General features: G+C 48.6%; 1 protein-coding gene across 1 annotated transcript in view; it reads left to right on the top strand.

Moving 5' to 3' along the window:
* The window catches only part of CAPN14 (calpain 14), an 86,559-nt gene extending 82,348 nt beyond the window's left edge, over positions 1–4,211 (top strand). Inside the window, exons 22-23 of the mRNA XM_068232791.1 lie at positions 751–1,004; positions 3,492–4,211. Coding sequence (XP_068088892.1) covers positions 751–777 — 27 coding nt within the window. The 3' untranslated portion in view covers positions 778–1,004; positions 3,492–4,211. The remainder of the gene's footprint in view (positions 1–750; positions 1,005–3,491) is intronic.
* The last annotated feature ends 14,777 nt before the right edge of the window (positions 4,212–18,988 follow it).

Below are 18,988 nucleotides of genomic sequence, written 5' to 3'. Positions count from 1 at the left end.
AGGGGGACAGCTGTGTCCCACAGCTGTCCCCAGTACAGCGCTGCCTTAGTTCGCAGCGCTGTACTGTGTTGTTAGACAGCGAAACAGAGGTGATCGCCGCTGGGAGACTGATGACGCTCCATCATCCAAGCGGAGATGCGCGAACTGCTGCAAAACAGTCCTGGGGCTGCCGCCGCATCCACGCTGATTGGCATGGAGCTGTCTTTAAATGGTTAAGAATTCAGGTTTTCCAACAACACTTTCTCTGCAGACAGACTGTAGTGTAGAGGCCGGTAAACACTCTGGATTGTTCATAGCCACAGCATCCGGTAGAGACCGTCTCTACCAAGGTTCCAGCATGAGTATGCACCAAGCCCATTGTTCACCTTCTTACCTTGCTCGCTGGAAGCCTCGATGGTCTAGCACCGCCCCCTGAGATATCAAGTCTCCATCTCTGGGTGACTGACTATCATAGTGTGTGTATGCATACCTTTACCCTCACTGATAACTAATTACAGGTCATGGGGCCCTAGGCAAGAAAGCAGCACCCCTTGCTGTCCACCTGGCTTCCTTGGTATGGTAATATGGAGAATACGGGTTAGACAATTTGCGAGTCAGACCCCTCGTTACCCACCAGGCCCCAGGCACTTGCCTTAGTTGCCTTGTGAATGATCTGGCTCTGGGTGTTGTATGGTGTTTATATAGCATCAGAAAAACTTAAGAGGCGGAGTTTGGATGAAAGTCTAAAGATAACTTTATTTGTCTTTGCAGTGGATGATGCTGACGCTGTACTCCTGAGCCTTATATGACGATTCTGCTGATTCTGAGCCTTCAACCTTACAAAGATTTTTTAAATATTTTTTGAATAATTTTTTAGGACAATATTATTTTTGCAAGTTCAAAATCATTTCTTTTTTGTAGATTTTTATTATTATTATTTATTTATTTATTTATTTTTTTATATATATTTATTACATTTTTGGAATTACCATACCTCTTCCGGAGCAGCAGAAGTAGCCTTAGACGTAAGTTATCTTCTGTTATCATCCAATTTTTTGTGCCAATTTTGTTGCACTTGTTTTTATAAATCAATCATCCTATGTCCGACCTACAGCACTTCCCATCACCATAAAAATCACGCCGGAATACACTCTGCATAAAGGGATTGCACAATCCTCAGTGGGACCCAGGCATACATGTAATAAAGACGCCTGGAAAAAAGGGCGCATTTGGTTGCCGATAGTAGAATATCGCTAAAATTAGCTAAAATGTTTACTGATATTTTACTATGGCTAAACCTAACTCTACCTTCATACAGAACCCTCCCTCTACTGATGCCTGACCCTAACACCTCCCCTGGTGGTGCCTATCCCTAAGAACCCTCCCGGTGGTGCCTTACCCTAAGACCCCCCCTGGTGGTGCCTAACTTTAAGACCCTACCTGTGGTGCCTAAAACCGGTAAGTCGCAATATGCGGCAAGCAGAGCAAATTTCGGCACCTTCTTTGCCACAATTTAAAATCTGCAATTTGTGGCAAAGAATGTAAATTACCGGCAGGCAGGGTAAATTTCGGCACCTTTTTTTGCTGCATTTTAAAATCTGCAATTTGCGGCACCGAATTTAAATTTGGGTGCCTGTGGATGCCAGATTACTGGTAAGCAGGGTAAATTTCGGCACCTTTTTTGTTGCATTATAATAGCCGCGATTTGCAGCAAGAAGGTAAATTTCAGCGCCTGGGGGTGCCTTATGGCGGCTGCCGCCATGGGCCCAAATTTCCCTTGTTTGCTGCTAATTGCGGCTTTTATAATCGGCCCCTACGGCAGCTGATCTCCAGCTCTTGGCTCTGCGTCACACAGTGATAAAATCCAACTTATTGTAGAGTTGTCGTCCCTTTAATTTTCATTGCGGCGGGCGGAAGGCAGGGGCTGGCGGAGCTGCGTCGTGCTATATCACTCCGTTAATGACAGGCCCGCCGTTCAGCTTGGGGAAACGTGAGGGATGCAATTACATTTAAACTGAAGCATCATTAACTATGTATTACTCCTATCTGTAATGAATATTGTCGGAGGGAGAATTTGTTCGGCTGAGGGGGCACATCTATTACTGGGAAGCTGTATTTCTCCACTATAAGTTCTTCTGCGCTGCCAGATCCTTAGTCGTTAGGTTTTTAAAGGGAGCCTGTAGTGTATAGAGTAGAGTAAGTATGGCCAAAGAGATGCATTCTGGCTCGCATGCAAACTATTGCACATTATATGCAGCCCAACACTTTGCTAATCAAATTCACTTCCTTTCTGAATTGGCTCCTTTTTAAGTTACATAAAATTTGCATTAAATTTGAATGCACTCTGGGGTTATGAGCATCTTATTGACCATCTGTAGTGTAGTGTAATAGTGAGGGGTATTGGAGGCAGACCTTGGATGAATTTCATCATGGGCTACCTAGGCTATGGCCTGGGGCAGCAGCTGCTCATGGGAGGGCTGTCAATAAGGAAACAAACGTGATTGGCTGAGATCCATACGCTATGGCTTTGGGCAGCAGCTGCTCATGGGTGGGCTGACTGGCTGAGATCCTAACAATCAAAGTAGTCCTGTAATGCTATAATATATCGCTAAAAGTAAGAGGTCTCTGGATCCAACCACTAATCAGTAGCAGATACCCGCTTTCCCATGAGATATCTTTATCTTTTCTCATATAGATCATCGGGGGGGGGAGGATGATGTCTGTGTGGCTGATATTGTTTTGAAACCCCTCCCACGATGTGATGTCATGACCGAGGTACTGACAGTCTGCTGCCTGTGAACATCATTGCATTGTGGGAAATAACAGCTTTTTCCAACAACCAAACAAGCAATCTCTCCCTCTGTGTGTAGAACTCTCAGTAACAGAACTAAAGATGTCATCACCATGTGATAATTTTCAGAATGTAAATCAGGGAGAGGAACGATTTTACAATGGGCAAACACTGACTAAATCTATAAATTAATATTGTAAACAATAAGGAATTTTATTCATTATGTTATTTTCACTGCAGTTCCTCTTTAAGAGAAAAAGTGAATTGAATAAGGGTTAAAATGCCTTCATGCACATTTTGTAATCCCAATTTTCCTCGGGAAGCCAGCTTTTAGTGTATCGCAAGTCAGTTGAATATTTTTTACTCTGCTGCTCCTAGCAGGGCTGATATCGGCAGGCTATAGATCCCCCCCCCCCCCCCCCTTCCTTGGGCTTCAGGCGGTCCTGGAAGAATCAGATCCGGCCTCGGTCTCTCTTCCGCACCTCACATATGGACAGGTAAAGATGAGAGATGAAACGTTTGCCGCGTTTGAAGCCGACACAAACAGAATTATAAATCACTTAACTAATAGAGGAAGCCGGCTGCTTAAACCCATCAGAGCTTAATTTGGCAGAACCAGGCGTAGGCCCCCTCGTGTTTGTCATCTCCTGTGCGCCTCGGTGCTGAACCGCGCCGGCCCGGGATTCTCCATATTAAATGTTTAATGTTTGTTTTCTCGCAGAAAACCAGCTCTGTGCTCAGAAGACTGGAACAAATGTGCAAACCCTTCCTGAGCTGCCTACTAAGTCGGGAGTGGCGCTATGACAAACGCAAGACGATTCTGCGCTCTCCTCCAGACCTCTCCACCCCCGTGACGAGTGCATCCAACTGTGGCGGAAGTGTAGAAGGCAAATGTATATCTGGGCATGACTGGCATACACAAGAAGACTGGCATAATCATTTTATACACCTGACAATTCTTCTAAGCGTGTTTCCAGATTTGTTGCCGGGAAGTTGTTGGTTGTGGATTTACCATGGTCTCTCTGAGGACCACAAAAAAGTGAAGATCCATTGATCGTCTACACGGAATGTGGACTTGTTAAAGAGGAAGTCCAGAAAAGTATTTTAGTTTTGGAAAGTGTGAAGAGAGAGCTTCTTGTGGACCTGTCCCCAGGGCTGGCCCTAGACTTTTTGCTGCCTGAGGCAAAATTTTAAAAAATCGCCGCCCCCCATCCACCCGTGTGGGTGGGGGGACCACCGAGCTGGAGGGGTAGCGGGCAGGAAGGGGGTATTGGGCCTAGCGGTGGGGAGAGTGGGTCGGACCCCCCCTCCCTCGCCTGGGTCCCCATATCTGCGCTCCCCTCCAGCTGTGGATAGTTAAGTACCAGCGTATAGATTAAGAGGCAACGGGCGAGGATCACTCACCTTTTCCGCGTTCCAAAGTGCGCTCCACTGACGCCACTTCCTGCAACGCCATCCACTTTCAATACAGTTGGCGGCGTTGCAGGAAGTGATGTCAGTGGAGCGCTCGCTGGAACGCGGGAAAGGTGAGTGATCCCCTCCCATTACCTCTTAATCTATACACTGGTACTTAACTATTTACAGCTGAAGGGGAGCTCAGATCTGGGGACCCAGGCGAGGAAGGGGGCCGCTAGGCCCAATACCCCCTTTCTGCTCGCTACTCCTCCAGCTCGGCAGGCGGCCCCCCACCCACGGACAGGTGGGTGCTGCCCCCCCCAGATGTGCCGCCTGAGGCAAATGTTTCACCCCGCCTCATGAGCAGACCGGCCCTGCCTGTCCCCATTTGAGTGATCTTTTTTAATTTCTCATCCCTGGGGTCTCCAGAGATGTTTAACTCCAGTCATCGAGGTCAGAGGTCCTCACACATTTTGCCACAGCTTTATGGGACCGAATCAGAAAAGGTGTGGTTTTATCAAGTAAAACACATTTCTCCATTCCTCCCTAAACAAGGATATGGCCCTCTAGGACCTTTCAAGACTTTTTAATGTGAAACCTGGTCAGTGGTCATGATCTTTTCTGTGGCCAAACATTTCACACAGCTTTGCTATCTCCCCATGAGAGTGGATGATGCAGCCATATGGAATTTTCTGAGTAGCTGGTGTTGTGTTATCTCCAGGAGGAGAAACCAGGAACCCAAACATCTGATAGCCAGTCTTACATAATGATAGGCATTCTCTGGACTCCTCCCACCACGCCTGTGACTGTAGGCCTCTCTCTGTGCAAGTTAAACTAAGAGGCCAAAGAAAGTTCCATCCTCCTCCTTCAGTAGCTGTATGAAGTAAAGTCTGTATGAATGAAAATGTTTATGTGCTGCAGAAAATGTTTTTTTATGCTGGTAAAATGAATTCCGTCAACAAGCCAATTTCATAATGCAGCCTTTTAAAATTAACTTGATGAGCAATGAAATGGAATCACCATGTGCCAATTTCACTCCGTCTTTTGACTATTATAGCTGCCAAAATGTTAAAAAAGAACTGCAAAGAGGCACTCACATACTGTTTTCACTCACTTGGTGAGACTGTTAACCGAGGAAGCGGGCAGGACCCGCAAAACGTGTTGTACTGGTGCGTAGTAAAGTTTTTGGTGCCAATTGTACTTTTTAAGGGGTTGGGACCCCTTTTATGTATTGGTGTGAATGTATTATTAACTTTGTAATTATATTAGTTGCACAATTATCTTGCTTATCAATATACGTTTGATGCAAAAAAAACTAAACAAAACTGTGAACAAGCATTTTTATATTTATTTATTTATTTTATTATGACTTTTTGTTTTTTTGTTGTTTGTTTTTTGTTCTAAAGCAAAGTTGTCCAACTCTTGTAATCAAAAGCCGTTTCCTCAAAAATTTCTAGTGCAGGTTTAATTTCCAGATAGGTTTGCAAAAAGTAACGTGTTTAGTGATAGTCAAGGAGATTCTACAGTATTTATTCCAGATTGCATGCAAATTGTATTCAACTTCAAGTTAGCCAATCATCAGCAAAATCTAAGCTGTATAAAGTTTGAATTAAATTGCATGCAAGTTGGCATTTCTGGCAGCCCACTGACTGATTTTATATATACGGGTATGGTTCAAAAAGTAAAATGCCACCATGGATTTGGCCTCCGAGAAGTTGGGCAGCTTTGCTGTAAAATCTCCTGCCAGCCGGTAGATTGTTTTTGTGTATTTGTTGTGAATCTTGCCTTTTCATGGATATTTAATTTGCACATGTGGTTTTTATTTTGTATGTATATTTATTGTCTCTTGTGGTAGTATCATTACTATTATTTTACACGTGGAACTGTTACTTTGATGAATCTGCATTTTTTTTGCTATTTCAATAAACTGTATTTTATATAGTTTGTGGTAGTCTCTGAATTAATAACCAAAACATAGGGTTAATCCCGTTCCCCATTCTGCCTGGTTTTATTTTCTGACGGCCCTGGCAGTCGATACCTTTTTGTTTGGAGTGCCTTTGGATGCACGAGATGCAAATCACTCATGCCTAGTATAAGGAACTTCCGGGGCACTGTGAACAAAAAGCATGGTGGAACTGGAGGGGCCCTGTAGGCAACAAGCAGCAGTAGCAGCTCCTGCAGCAAGTTTGGGGAGTCAGGGGACTGGGTAGCAGCAGCACTGTGGGGTACATGATGGCAGCACTTAGCGGAGTCAGGGGACAGGGTGGCAGCACTGTGGAGTTGGGGTGCATGATGGCAGCACTTAGGGGAGTCAGGGGACAGGGTGGCAGCACTGTGGGATTGGGTACATGATGGCAGCACTTAGGGGAGTCAGGAGACTGAGTGGCAGAACTGTGGGGTTGGGTTACATGATGGCAGCCCTTAGGGGAGTCAGGGGACAAGGTGGCAGCACTGTGGGGATGGGGTACATGATGGCAGCACTTAGGGGAGTCAAGGGACAGGGTGGCAGCGCTGTGGGGATGGGGTACATGATGGCAGCACTTAGGGGAGTCAGGGGACTGGGTGGGAGCACTGTGGAGTTAGGGTACATGATGGCAGCACTTAGGGGAGTCAGGGGACAGGGTGGCAGCACTGTGGGGTTGGGGTACATGATGGCAGCACTTAGGGGAGTCAGGGGACAGGATGGCAGCACTGTGGGGTTGGGGTGCATGATGGCAGCACTTAGGGGAGTCAGGGGACAGGGTGGCAGCACTGTGGGGTTGGGGTACATGATGGCAGCACTTAGGGGAGTCAGGGGACAGGATGGCAGCACTGTGGGGTTGGGGTACATGATGGCAGCACTTAGGGGAGTCGGGGACAGGGTGGCAGCACTGTGGGGTTGGGGTGCATGATGGCAGCACTTAGGGGAGTCAGGGGACAGGGTGGCAGCGCTGTGGGGATGGGGTACATGATGGCAGCACTTAGGGGAGTCAGGGGACAGGGTGGCAGCGCTGTGGGATTGGGGTGCATGATGGCAGCACTTAGGGGAGTCAGGGGACAGGGTGGCAGCGCTGTGGGGATGGGGTACATGATGGCAGCACTTAGGGGAGTCAGGGGACAGGGTGGCAGCACTGTGGGGTTGGGGTGCATGATGGCAGCACTTAGGGGAGTCAGGAGATTGGGTGGCAGCGCTGTGGGGTTGGGGTACATGATGGCAGCACTTAGGGGAGTCAGAGGACTGGGTGGGAGCACTGTGGAGTTAGGGTACATGATGGCAGCACTTAGGGGAGTCAGGGGACAGGGTGGCAGCACTGTGGGGTTGGGGTACATGATGGCAGCACTTAGGGGAGTCAGGGGACAGGATGGCAGCACTGTGGGGTTGGGGTGCATGATGGCAGCACTTAGGGGAGTCAGGGGACAGGGTGGCAGCACTGTGGGGTTGGGGTACATGATGGCAGCACTTAGGGGAGTCAGGGGACAGGATGGCAGCACTGTGGGGTTGGGGTACATGATGGCAGCACTTAGGGGAGTCGGGGACAGGGTGGCAGCACTGTGGGGTTGGGGTGCATGATGGCAGCACTTAGGGGAGTCAGGGGACAGGGTGGCAGCGCTGTGGGGTTGGGGTGCATGATGGCAGCACTTAGGGGAGTCAGGAGATTGGGTGGCAGCGCTGTGGGGTTGGGGTACATGATGGCAGACTTGATATGACATGTAGACACAGCGTATCGTGAGTGGCACTCCCCACCAATATTGTAAGCAGTTGTCAGTGACAAAAGTGTAGGCAAACAATCACTCCTCTCACCTTCCTTCCAGTAGCCTCTGATTCGTATCTTGCCAAGACGTGTGCACTTCAGGACAGCATGGTAGACATGACAGGTATCAGAACTCAAGAAACAAAGAGGAAAGAGAAACGTCCGGGCACCTTCCGTCTGTAAATTTATTCAGCAAAGTCCATAATCGTTGAGGTTACATACCACAAGTGTGTCGCACGGGTGGTCTTTAAATGGTGGCTTGTGAGGTGGAGGTGGGGATGCCGGGCATCAGTAGGGGCTTGCGACGGCCGTTTCGCGTCCTGCTGGACGCTTGGTCACGCTGTGCTCCAGTGGAGCACAGCGTGACCAAGCGTCCAGCAGGACGCGAAACGGCCGTCGCAAGCCCCTACTGATGCCCGGCATCCCCACCTCCACCTCACAAGCCACCATTTAAAGACCACCCGTGCGACACACTTGTGGTATGTAACCTCAACGATTATGGACTTTGCTGAATAAATTTACAGACGGAAGGTGCCCGGACGTTTCTCTTTCCTCTTTGTTTCTTGAGTACATGATGGCAGCACTTAGGGGAGTCAGGGGACAGGGTGGCAGCGCTGTGGGGTTGGGGTACATGAGGGCAGCACTTAGGGGAGTCAAGGAGGGATTAGTTGAAAAGGGCGCCTGAGCTGCCTGAATGAAAAGGGCACCTTCATAGACATCAGTGTTATTTCTGCAAATATCGGCCACAAGGTGATGAAAAGGGTGCCTGAGTTTTGATATAGGCTACAAGTGGGCGCCCCTTGGTAGCTCATATTTTATTTGGCTACAGTAGGGCACCCCTTTGTAGCCCATATTTCTTATTGGGCTACAAGGTTTTTAGCTACAATTGGGCGCCCCTTTGTAGCCCATATTTCTTATTGGGCTACAAGGTTTTCGGCTACAAAGTTTTTGATTCTGCTACAAAAGGGCACCCTTTTATGTTCGAAATTTTTGGTTCAAGGGTGCAGGGGAGGTTAGGATTAGGCATCACAAGTGGGGGGGGTGTCTTAGGGTTAGGCACCACCAGGGGGGATATAGGGTTAGGCACCACCAGGGGGGACATAGGGTTAGGCACCACCTGGGGGGTCTTAGGGTTAGGCACCACCTGGGGGGTTAGGCACCACCTGGGGGGTTAGGGTTAGGCACCATCAGGGAAGGGTTCTGTGTGAGAGTAGGGAGAAGTTAGGTCATAGAAATCCCTTTTCTCAGCTATATCTATAGCCCTTTTATAGCCCAACAATTTTTGCCTATAACAGCATCCTTTTTATAAACTAAAACTAGCTTTTTCGGCTACACCAGGCGCCCTTTGTAGCCGAATTTGACGTATATGGGCTACACCAGGCGCCCTTTGTAGCCAAATTTGGCGTATATGGGCTACACCAGGCGCACTTTGTAGACAAATCTGGCATAAATGGGCTACACCAGGTGTAGCCCATTTTTTTTTTTGTAGCCGAATTTGACATATGTGGGCTACATCACCAGGCGCCCTTTGTAGCTGAATTTGGTGTACATGGGCTACACCAGGCGCACTTTGTAGACAAATCTGGCATAAATGCCACACCAGGTGTCCTTTTTGTAGCCGAATTTGACATATATGGGCTACACCAGACGCCCTTTTTTTCCAGGCGCCCTTTTCAAATGGACGCATCAAGGATTAGGGTGGCAGCACTGTGGTGTTGGGATACATGATGGCAGCACCTAGGGCACTCAAGGGACTGCATGACAGCACTGTGGTGTTGGTGTACATGATGGCAGCACCTAGGGGAGTCAAGTATCAGGGTGGCAGCACTGTGGTGTTGGGGTACACGATGGCAGAACTTAGGGGACTCAAGGGACAGGGTGGCAGCACTGTGGGGTTGGGGTACATGTTAACTCTTAGGGGAGTCAAGTAGTATGGTGGCAGCACTGTGGGGTTGGGTACATCATGGCAGCACTTATGGGAGTCAAGGGACAGGGTGGCAACACTTGGCAGGCTAAATCTGGCCCTGCATCAACGGCCCGGATTTAAAAGGTTAACGGGCTGGTTACGGCACGCGATCCATACTTTGTCCATGACTGATCTACAGGGTAGTGGGATGGAGACACTAGGAAAGTGGATGAAGGTCATAGTGCATAAGGCAGTGGGCCTCAAGCAAGATAACCCCCACAAGATGCAAATTCTTCCATTTCTTTTTTATTTTCTTTGGGAGAGGTGAGGGTATTTGTCAGGTGTGTTTTTGCCCAGTAATGGCTGCTGAGGAGCAGTTCAGATAGTGTTAACCACACCGCTGCATGAGAGGTAATGAGGCGTGAAGAGGCCCTGTGGAGTGTCTGAGAGGATCTTGGTTTGAAGTGCACCTCAGGCGGGGCGCTTTGCTTTTCCTTTTGTGCAATAGTGAGCGAGCGTCGTCTGATGTTCCTCTAATCAGCGGGAGGATCGCAGCTCGCCACGCAGCATAATGCGCTGACAATTCAATGGCTGCCTCTTAGAGATTGTTCAGATTTTATCAGATGGCCTCTTCCTCTCTTATTATTCCAGAAGGCTTCATGGAACATGCCGACTCCAGCTGTGGCTGGTTTATCCGAGATGAAGAACAGAGAAAACCACAGATGTTGCCCAGGGCAACCAGTCAGGCTTTAGCTATCAAGGGAAATAAGAATTATGATTGTCCATTGGATTGGTATGCGCTTAAAGTACCCCTGACCCTCTTCCCCCCCCTCTCTTTAAACTTTTAATATTGCTTTATTACTGGTGCTGCAACTAGCACACAGCACCAGCCTCCCCCCTCCCATGCCCCCTGTAGCCCCCATTCTGCTCAGTCGTAGTCTTCGACAGATGCAGAACGACAAATATGATTGGGGAGGAAGTGACAGTTCTTCTTCCCCATAACTCCGCCCTCTCCACCTGCCGTTTTAGTTCTATACGTGTTTCACTGCACACAGGGGAGCTGCACTGTGTGCGTACTTGTGATAATTGAGGTTGGATATTCTTCCGACCTCAATTTCATGAGCCCATACACAGCACAGCTCCCTTGTGTGCAGTGAAACACGTACGGAACTAAAGTGGCGGGTAGAGGGGGCGGAGTCATGGATGCACAACGAGGAAGAACTGTCACTTCCTCCCCAATCATAATTGTTGTTAGAACGGGGCTGCAGTGGGGCGCTGGAGGGGGGGGGGGGGGATGGTGATGTGTGCTGTGAAAAAGTCACAGCACCAGTAATAAAACAATTTAAAAGTATTTCAAGGCCAGGTCATGGGTACTTTGTATTTTATGGATTTTTTTTTAACAATGGGAATATTTCACTATAGTCACTGAACACTTTATTAGACCTATTTATTCCTATAATTATCTAACTAGATAATCATGTGTGTCGCCCTTATGAATTCTAGGACTGTGGTAGGCGGAGTTTATCCACTTCACCACTGAGGGGGTTTTCCCCTTATGGACCAGAGCAATTTTCACATTTCAGCGCCCCTCCCTTTCATTCACCAATAACTTTATCACTACTTACCACAACAAAATGATCTATACCTTGTTATACGCTTTCTTTGGGTTGTATGTTTTGCTAAGAATTATTTTATTCTAAATGCATTTTAATGGGAGTAATAAGAAAAAAAAATTCCCTCCGGCCATTCAGTTCTTGTGCTATGCCCCCTGGTAATCTCAGTACTACTGCGCAGATGCACAATGCTCCCAGGAGCGCGATGGGCCGAGCTGCACATGTGCAGAAGAGCATGGCCAGACAGATTACCGGTGGGCATAGCATAAGAGTGGAGAGGGCAGTGAGGGAGCCCACGCACCTCATGGGGCTGGAGGAATCCCCAGGTAAGTATAAATACACACATTAACAACATGTCAGGTACACTTTAAGTCGCTACTGATCTTCAACAGAGCCTTCCTTAAGCGTCGATGGGTCATACTGCCCCTAGTGCAAGGCTTGATGGGCTGCCACCATTAGTGGGGGACAGGGCGCTTTGCTGTAATTAGCTAGCAGGTTGCAGACCCTGGGATTGCCCAACTGGTAAAAGAGATAACACTGTATGCGGGGGAAGTTCAGGCCGATATCTGGAACAAGCCAATAGCTCTAGCAGTCAGCAAGCAATGTAGTCAATAACCAGTTTAGGAGTCAGGGAGGTCGGCAATCAGAGTCAATATACAAGCAATAGGTCAGGGCAAGCAGTGATTAGACAAGCTGGGGTCACACCAAGACATCAACAGATGCATGGCTGTGCGGACATGCTCGTGCTAAGGATTATATAGTAGTGTTCTGCTTTCAGGGCAAGATTTTTATTGGCTTAGCTGTGCGTCATGAGATGTCATGATATGTGTCCCTTCTCTCAGCCTCTGTATGTTTATGCCAATCCCTCCCAGTCTTCTCACCCCAGCCATTCGGGACTTTATTTGTGGGGGTTGAGTTGACCTGAGGAAGTGTACAACACCTGCGAAACATGTTGCCTTACCTTATTTCCTGTGCAATAAACCCTATGAAGTCACTTAAGCTGTATTGGCTACTCTTTTTCCAGAGGACAAAAGCCAACCACTGTCTCTTCTTTTTAATCTGTTTTTAGTTGTTTTATTAATTTGGACAGCCCCACAGTATTACTGTCATCAGTGCTCCCTCCAGCTCCCCCCCTCCCCTCCATGTTTCCTTAGGGATGAAGGATGATTTCCAAGTGCGACTGGTGGCGCTATAGTATGGCAGCCTTGGCTCTTGGCTTTTGGACATTATCAAAACAATGGCAAATCGAATTGAATCGAATCCCGATCGGACATGTTGAATTTAATCGGATCGTAAATAGAATCGTAATCGAATCGTATAAAGAATCGTATTGTGTAGATTGGGCTTTATGCTGTTGTTCCCTGTATGAACGAACGAACGAGATAGGGACTGTAGGTTCGTTCTTAACTTGAATCTGTTCTTAAGTCGGAACATTGTGCCATCTCTGTCCCCTGTACCTCCTCTGTGCCCTCCAGTGCCCCCCTCTGTGTCACCTCTGCCCTTTGTACCTGTTTATACAAGTTTAAAAGCCATTTTTTCTTAGATTTTTCTAAAATTAATATTCTCAAAAACGACAAGTCCAATTTGAAATTTTTACTTGTTCCCATGGAAACAGGGAATTCATGCCGTTCGTAAGTCGGGCGTTGGTAAGTTGGGGACTACCTGTTGTCTGGGGTTGTCCTTGTTCTCCTATATCAGCTCTGGTATTGTTGGCATAAATCCTTCAGTGAGCGATCCCCAGGCGCGTTCCCTCGTTACAGAGATAATATTGTGCTTCATATTCTTAAACGGCAGAACAAAAGAAAAATTGTGATTTTTGCCCACAGCATCTGCTTCCATTGTTTCATTTTTTTTTTTTTGCTGACTCTGGAAATGTGATGAAGCTCGGCCTCTGTGAGGAGCACAATACACATCTGCATTTCGCTGATCGGGAATTCTTGTCAATACGTCTTTTCTGCTGATGTTGACAGCTCCAGATCTGTCAGATATTAAAGCGTGACTCCAAATAAAACTGATTTTGTTAGTTTCTCCATGGGGAGGACACGGTCTGAATCCTGTGCCAGGTTTGTGCAATTGACATTGTCCTTGTTTTCCCTTGTTAGAGGGATCATCTAAGTTGGGCTGTATTTTTTCCACTACAGTGTTTTGGGGCCAAAAGTACGAGATGGTGAAATAATTCTGGACTGAATTTTCAAGGTTCCCTATCACCCCCTAGAGCATGGGTGTCAAACTCAAATACAAATTGGGGTGAAATTGAACGCTGGGACCAAGTCATGGTCCAACCTCAATGTCCTGTGGCCACCTCCCTCCCCTAAACAATTCTCAGGTGTCTAGTGGCCTCCCTCCCTCCGCTATACAGTTCCCTGGTGTCTAGTGGACTTCCTCCTTCTTTTATCCATTTCCCTGGTGTCTAGTGGGAGGCAGGGCTTCTTGTTAACATAGTAGTGGCCACACTAGTGAAGTAACGCAGTCACACTAAAAACACATCGCGCAGCCCTTACAAGGATCATGCGTAAGAGAAGAGCGCACACTACACTGCCAGGACCGCACTTAGCGTGCACGCTCTAGTATTATCCCGCTCTGCTTGAGCGTGGTACATTTAATAAAATCAGCCCCATAATGAGAAGATTAGATTCTTAGGAGAAATACTGCAGCTAAAGCAAATACAATTTTAGGATGCATTAAGAGGGAAATAAAAACTCGGGATGCATAATATTACCCCTGTTTAACTCTCTAGTAAGGCCATATATGGAATACGGAATTCAGTTCTGGGCACCACATTACAGGAGGGATATTACAGTCTTAGAACAGGTGCAGAGAAAAGCAACAAAATCAATTGGAAGGATGGACGGTCTCACTTACCAAAAAAGGTAAGATAAACTGGGTCTATTTAGTCTGGAGAAAAGACACCTTAGAGGGGATCTAACTACTGTATAAATACATCAGATGTGTAACGATCGGTGTAACACAGAGAGGGTCTGATTACCGGTGATCTGCAGTATCACCGAGAATACAGATATATACCCGATTATTGATGATCTGCAGTATCACCGATAATCAGATACAGGGCCGGCCTTTGACCTGAGCGACCTGTGCGATCGCTCAGGGCGCCGGCTTCCAGGGGGCGCTCCTGCCGCCTGGCCGCATGTAGCTGGCTGTGTCCGTCTCGCTCCGCCCCCCCCCCCCTTCCCCCCGTGCGGCCACCGTGATGGAGGGGGGAGCCGCGGGGAGAGCAGCCCGTCCTCTCCCTCCCTCCTCTCCGGGCGCTCTCCGTGCTCCCCCCTGCAGAGTGCAGACTGCAGCCAGCAGTGAGAACAACTCACCTCCCTGGTTCCGATCGCCGGCGCCTCTCACTTGCCGCTGGTCTCCTCTTGTACATTGTCACTGATGCACAATAAACTTCCTGCTTAACAGGAAGTTTACTGTGTATCAGTGTCAATGTACAAGAGGAGACCAGCGGCAAGTGATACACCGTGAGAGGCGCCGGCGATCGGAACCAGGGAGGTGAGTTGTTCTCTCTGCAGTCTGCAGCAGCATCGGAGGGGGAAGCACGGAGGGTGGCCCGGAGAGGAAGGGAGGGAGAGGTCGGGCTGCCCTCCCCGCGGCTCCCCCTCCAGTATGAGGGGAGGGGAGCACCTACCTACCTACCTAATCTGTACTGGGGGGGCACCTACCTATCTAGCCTGTACTGGGGGGGCAGCTACCTATCTAATCTATACTGGGGGGCAGGCAGCTACCTATCTAATCTATACTGGGGGCACCTACCTATCTAACCTATACTGGGGGGGGCAGCTACCTATCTAATCTATACTGGGGGCACCTACCTATCTAACCTATACGGGGGGGGGGGGGCAGCTACCTATCTAATCTATACTGGGGGCACCTACCTATCTAACCTATACTGGGGGGGGGGGCAGCTACCTATCTAATCTATACTGGGGGCACCTACCTATCTAACCTATACTGGGGGCACCTACCTATCTAACCTATACTGGAGGGGCAGCTACCTATCTAACTTATACTGGGGGCAGCTACCTATCTAACCTATACTGGGGGCACCTACCTATCTAATCTATACTGGGGGCAGCTACCTATCTAACCTATGCTGGGGGCATCTACTTATCTAATCTATACTGGGGGCAGCTACCTATCTAACCTATACTGGGGGCAGCTACCTATCTAACCTATACTGGGGGCAGCTACCTATCTAACCTATACTGGGGGCAGCTACCTATCTATACTATACTGAGGGAACCTACCTATCTAACCTATACTGGGGGGGGGGGGCAGCTACCTATCTAACCTATACTGGGGGGGGGCAGCTACCTATCTAATCTATACTGGGGGGGGGGCAGCTACCTATCTAATCTATACTGGGGCAGCAGCTACCTATCTAATCTATACTGGGGGCAGCAGCTACCTATCTAATCTATACTGGGGGCAGCAGCTACCTATCTAATCTATACTGGGGGCAGCAGCTACCTATCTAAGCTATACTGGGGGCAGCTACCTATCTAACCTATACTGGGGGGGGGGCAGCTACCTATCTAATCTATACTGGGGGCAGCTACCTATCTAACCTTTACTGTAGGCAGATCCCCCCTTTAGTGTATATAGGCTTAGGCTACTAGTCTTACAGTCGCAGATCCCCTTTTAGTGTATTTAGGCAGCAGATCCCCCCCCCCCCCATTAGTGTATGTGTGTGGTGCGCTCACACGCGAAGAGGATGAATTTGGGGGGGGGGGGGGGGCACCAAAATCTGGTTCTGCTCAGGGCGCTGTGAAACCTAAGGCCGGCCCTGATCAGATATATCTCTAACCTCTGGACACCTGGGTAATAAGAGTTTTTGGTGCAACAGAAATACTTTGAGGACTGCACCTGAGGAGCAGGTGCACAGCAGTAAGGAGTACTGAACAGTAACACGTTCCTTCCGCAAGCCTGAGACTCTCCCGAGGTAGGGGTCAGGCTAGGAGGAGGAAGGACAGAGTGTGAGTGACACCCAGGAAGGGTGTCACCCACAGGTCTGTGAGCTATCTCTTGACTGAGGAGATAGCTCTCGAGGTCGGGCAAGCCGGGTCGGCAACAGACAGACAGATCAGGGACAGAGACAGGAGACAGATGCGGAATCCTAAGACAAGCAGAGTTCGGCAACAGAGTATTAGATATAGCGAAGTACCTAATCAGATATAAGAAGAGTAGTCAGGAAAGCAGAAGGTCATAACAAATAATCAACAATGCCTAGTCTGAGGTGTGAGGTCCCTGGTCATCAACACCTAGGAACTGGTCTAAATAATAACACAGATAATATACAGTTTTCCCTAGACTGAGGTGTGAGGTCCTTGATCATCAACACCCAGGAACTCGTCTTGATAATAACACAGATAATATCACAGATACTGACAAGGTCTGAGTGCTACCACGCAGTGATCGCAACGCCAGACACCAGAGAAATGACCAGCACCCAGTATATATACACAAGCGCTCTCCAGCGCCTCCCCTAAGTGCTGGACCAATGAAACCTGATAGAATTGTCAGCTGACAGCTGACACCCTTCTGACTGCCATAAAGGCTCTGCCTCTCAGCGAGCGCGCGCGTCCTTCTGAACCTGTGTGGACTATCAGTCCCAGCCACACCAGACATGTGTTGTAATGCATCTGTTGGTTTGAACGCGGGGCCAGCCGCACCGCTGTCAGAGCATGCAGCGGTTTCCCCGCGTTCAGCCATACTGCTAGTGGTAAGCCCATGCGTGCAAACCGCCGCGTCGGACGCGGAATCCGCCGCCTTGTTCACTGGGCAATGCGGCGGTTTCTCCGCGCTCCGTCAGGCTAGTGGATGCAGGCCCATGCGCGCAAGCTGCCATGTTGAACGCGGAATCAGCCGCCTTACTCTGAGTACTCACGGCGGCTTTTCCGCGTTTTCTCACAGTACCCCCCCCACAGGAGTGGACTCCGGACAGCTCCTACCCGGTTTCTCAGGATATAAAGCGTAGAACTCCCTCCTTAATTTATCCGCATGCATGCGACACTCAGGTACCCATGTTCTCTCCTCAATACCATACCCTTTCCAGTGAACTAGATACTGCACTGAGTTCTGTACAACACGTGAGTCCAAAAACTTTTCTACTTCGTACTCAGGTTGGTCATCTACCATCACAGGAGGAGGAGGAGTGGAACCTACATGAACTGCTGGCTTAAGCAGGGACACATGAAAGTTTCTTACACCACGCATGCTGGCTGGGAGATCAATGGCATAAGTAACATTGTTGATCTTCCTGGTCACTGGAAAAGGGCCCACAAATCTGGGTCCTAACTTGGGCGAGGGCTGTTTCAGGGTCAAATGACATGTGGACACCCAGACCAAGTCTCCTGGCCGGAACTTCCACTCTAAGGAGCGTTTCTTGTCAGCTTGACCTTTCTGATTTTGAAAAGCCTTCTCCAAATTATTTTTTACGATCCCCCAAATGTTCTTAAATGACTTTTGCCAAGCCTCCAAAGCTGGAAATGGAGTGGAAGCGACTGGCAGTGGGGAGAACTTAGGCAACTTTCCAGTTACCACCTGAAACGGAGAAAATCCAGAGGAAGAGCTTTTCAAATTATTGTGCGCAAATTCTGCAAACGGCAAGAACTTGACCCAATCATTTTGCGCATCCGTAACATAACACCTTAGAAACTGTTCCAATGACTGATTAATTCTCTCAGTCTGACCATTGGTCTGTGGGTGGTAGCCCGACGAAAATGACAGTTCCATGCCCATTTGATGACAAAATGCCCTCCAAAATTTGGAAACAAATTGGACTCCCCGATCTGACACAACGTTTTCCGGAATGCCATGTAGCCGGAAAATGTGGATGATGAAAAGATTGGCCAACTCCTGGGCCGAGGGGAGTCCTTTAAGGGGCACAAAATGGGCCATTTTACTGAAACGGTCGACTACCACCCAAATGACCGACATGCCCTCAGACCTCGGAAGCTCACCCACAAAATCCATGGACAAATGGGTCCATGGTTAACTCGGGGTGGGCAAAGGCTGCAACGTTCCCACAGGTGCCAGACGGGAGGGTTTGCTTTTTGCACATATTGCACACTCTCTAACATACTCCTTGCAGTCAGTTGCCAATGAAGGCCACCAAGCACACCTAGCAACAAGGTCCTGTGTTCTGGTGGCCCCAGGATGTCCAGCATTTTTGTGGGAGTGGAACATCTGCAATATCTGGAGACGAAATGGCAGTGGTACAAACATCACCCCTTCAGGCTTTCCTTCAGGGACATCCTGCTGGAAGGGACGTAAAGTCTCCATCCAGTTTTTCCAGGTCTCTGTGGCTGCCAACACTACTCTCTGTGGGATAATAGTCTCTGGGTCTGAGGGCTGTGCTGTCTCTGGCTCAAAGCATCTGGACAGAGCATCCGCTTTAATGTTTTTACTACCCGGAGTGTACGTAATTACAAATCTGAATCTCGAGAAAAACAGTGACCACCGAGCCTGACGGGGACTCAATCTCTTAGCCCCCTCAATGTATTCCAAATTTTTGTGATCAGTGTAAACGGTAATCGTATGTTCTGCTCCTTCTAGCCAA

Source organism: Hyperolius riggenbachi, chromosome 4, assembly GCF_040937935.1.
Source record: "Hyperolius riggenbachi isolate aHypRig1 chromosome 4, aHypRig1.pri, whole genome shotgun sequence".
Taxonomy (NCBI): Eukaryota; Metazoa; Chordata; class Amphibia; order Anura; family Hyperoliidae; genus Hyperolius; species Hyperolius riggenbachi.
Note: the sequence above shows the minus strand (reverse complement) of the source record. Positions and strands in the feature narration are given on the sequence as shown.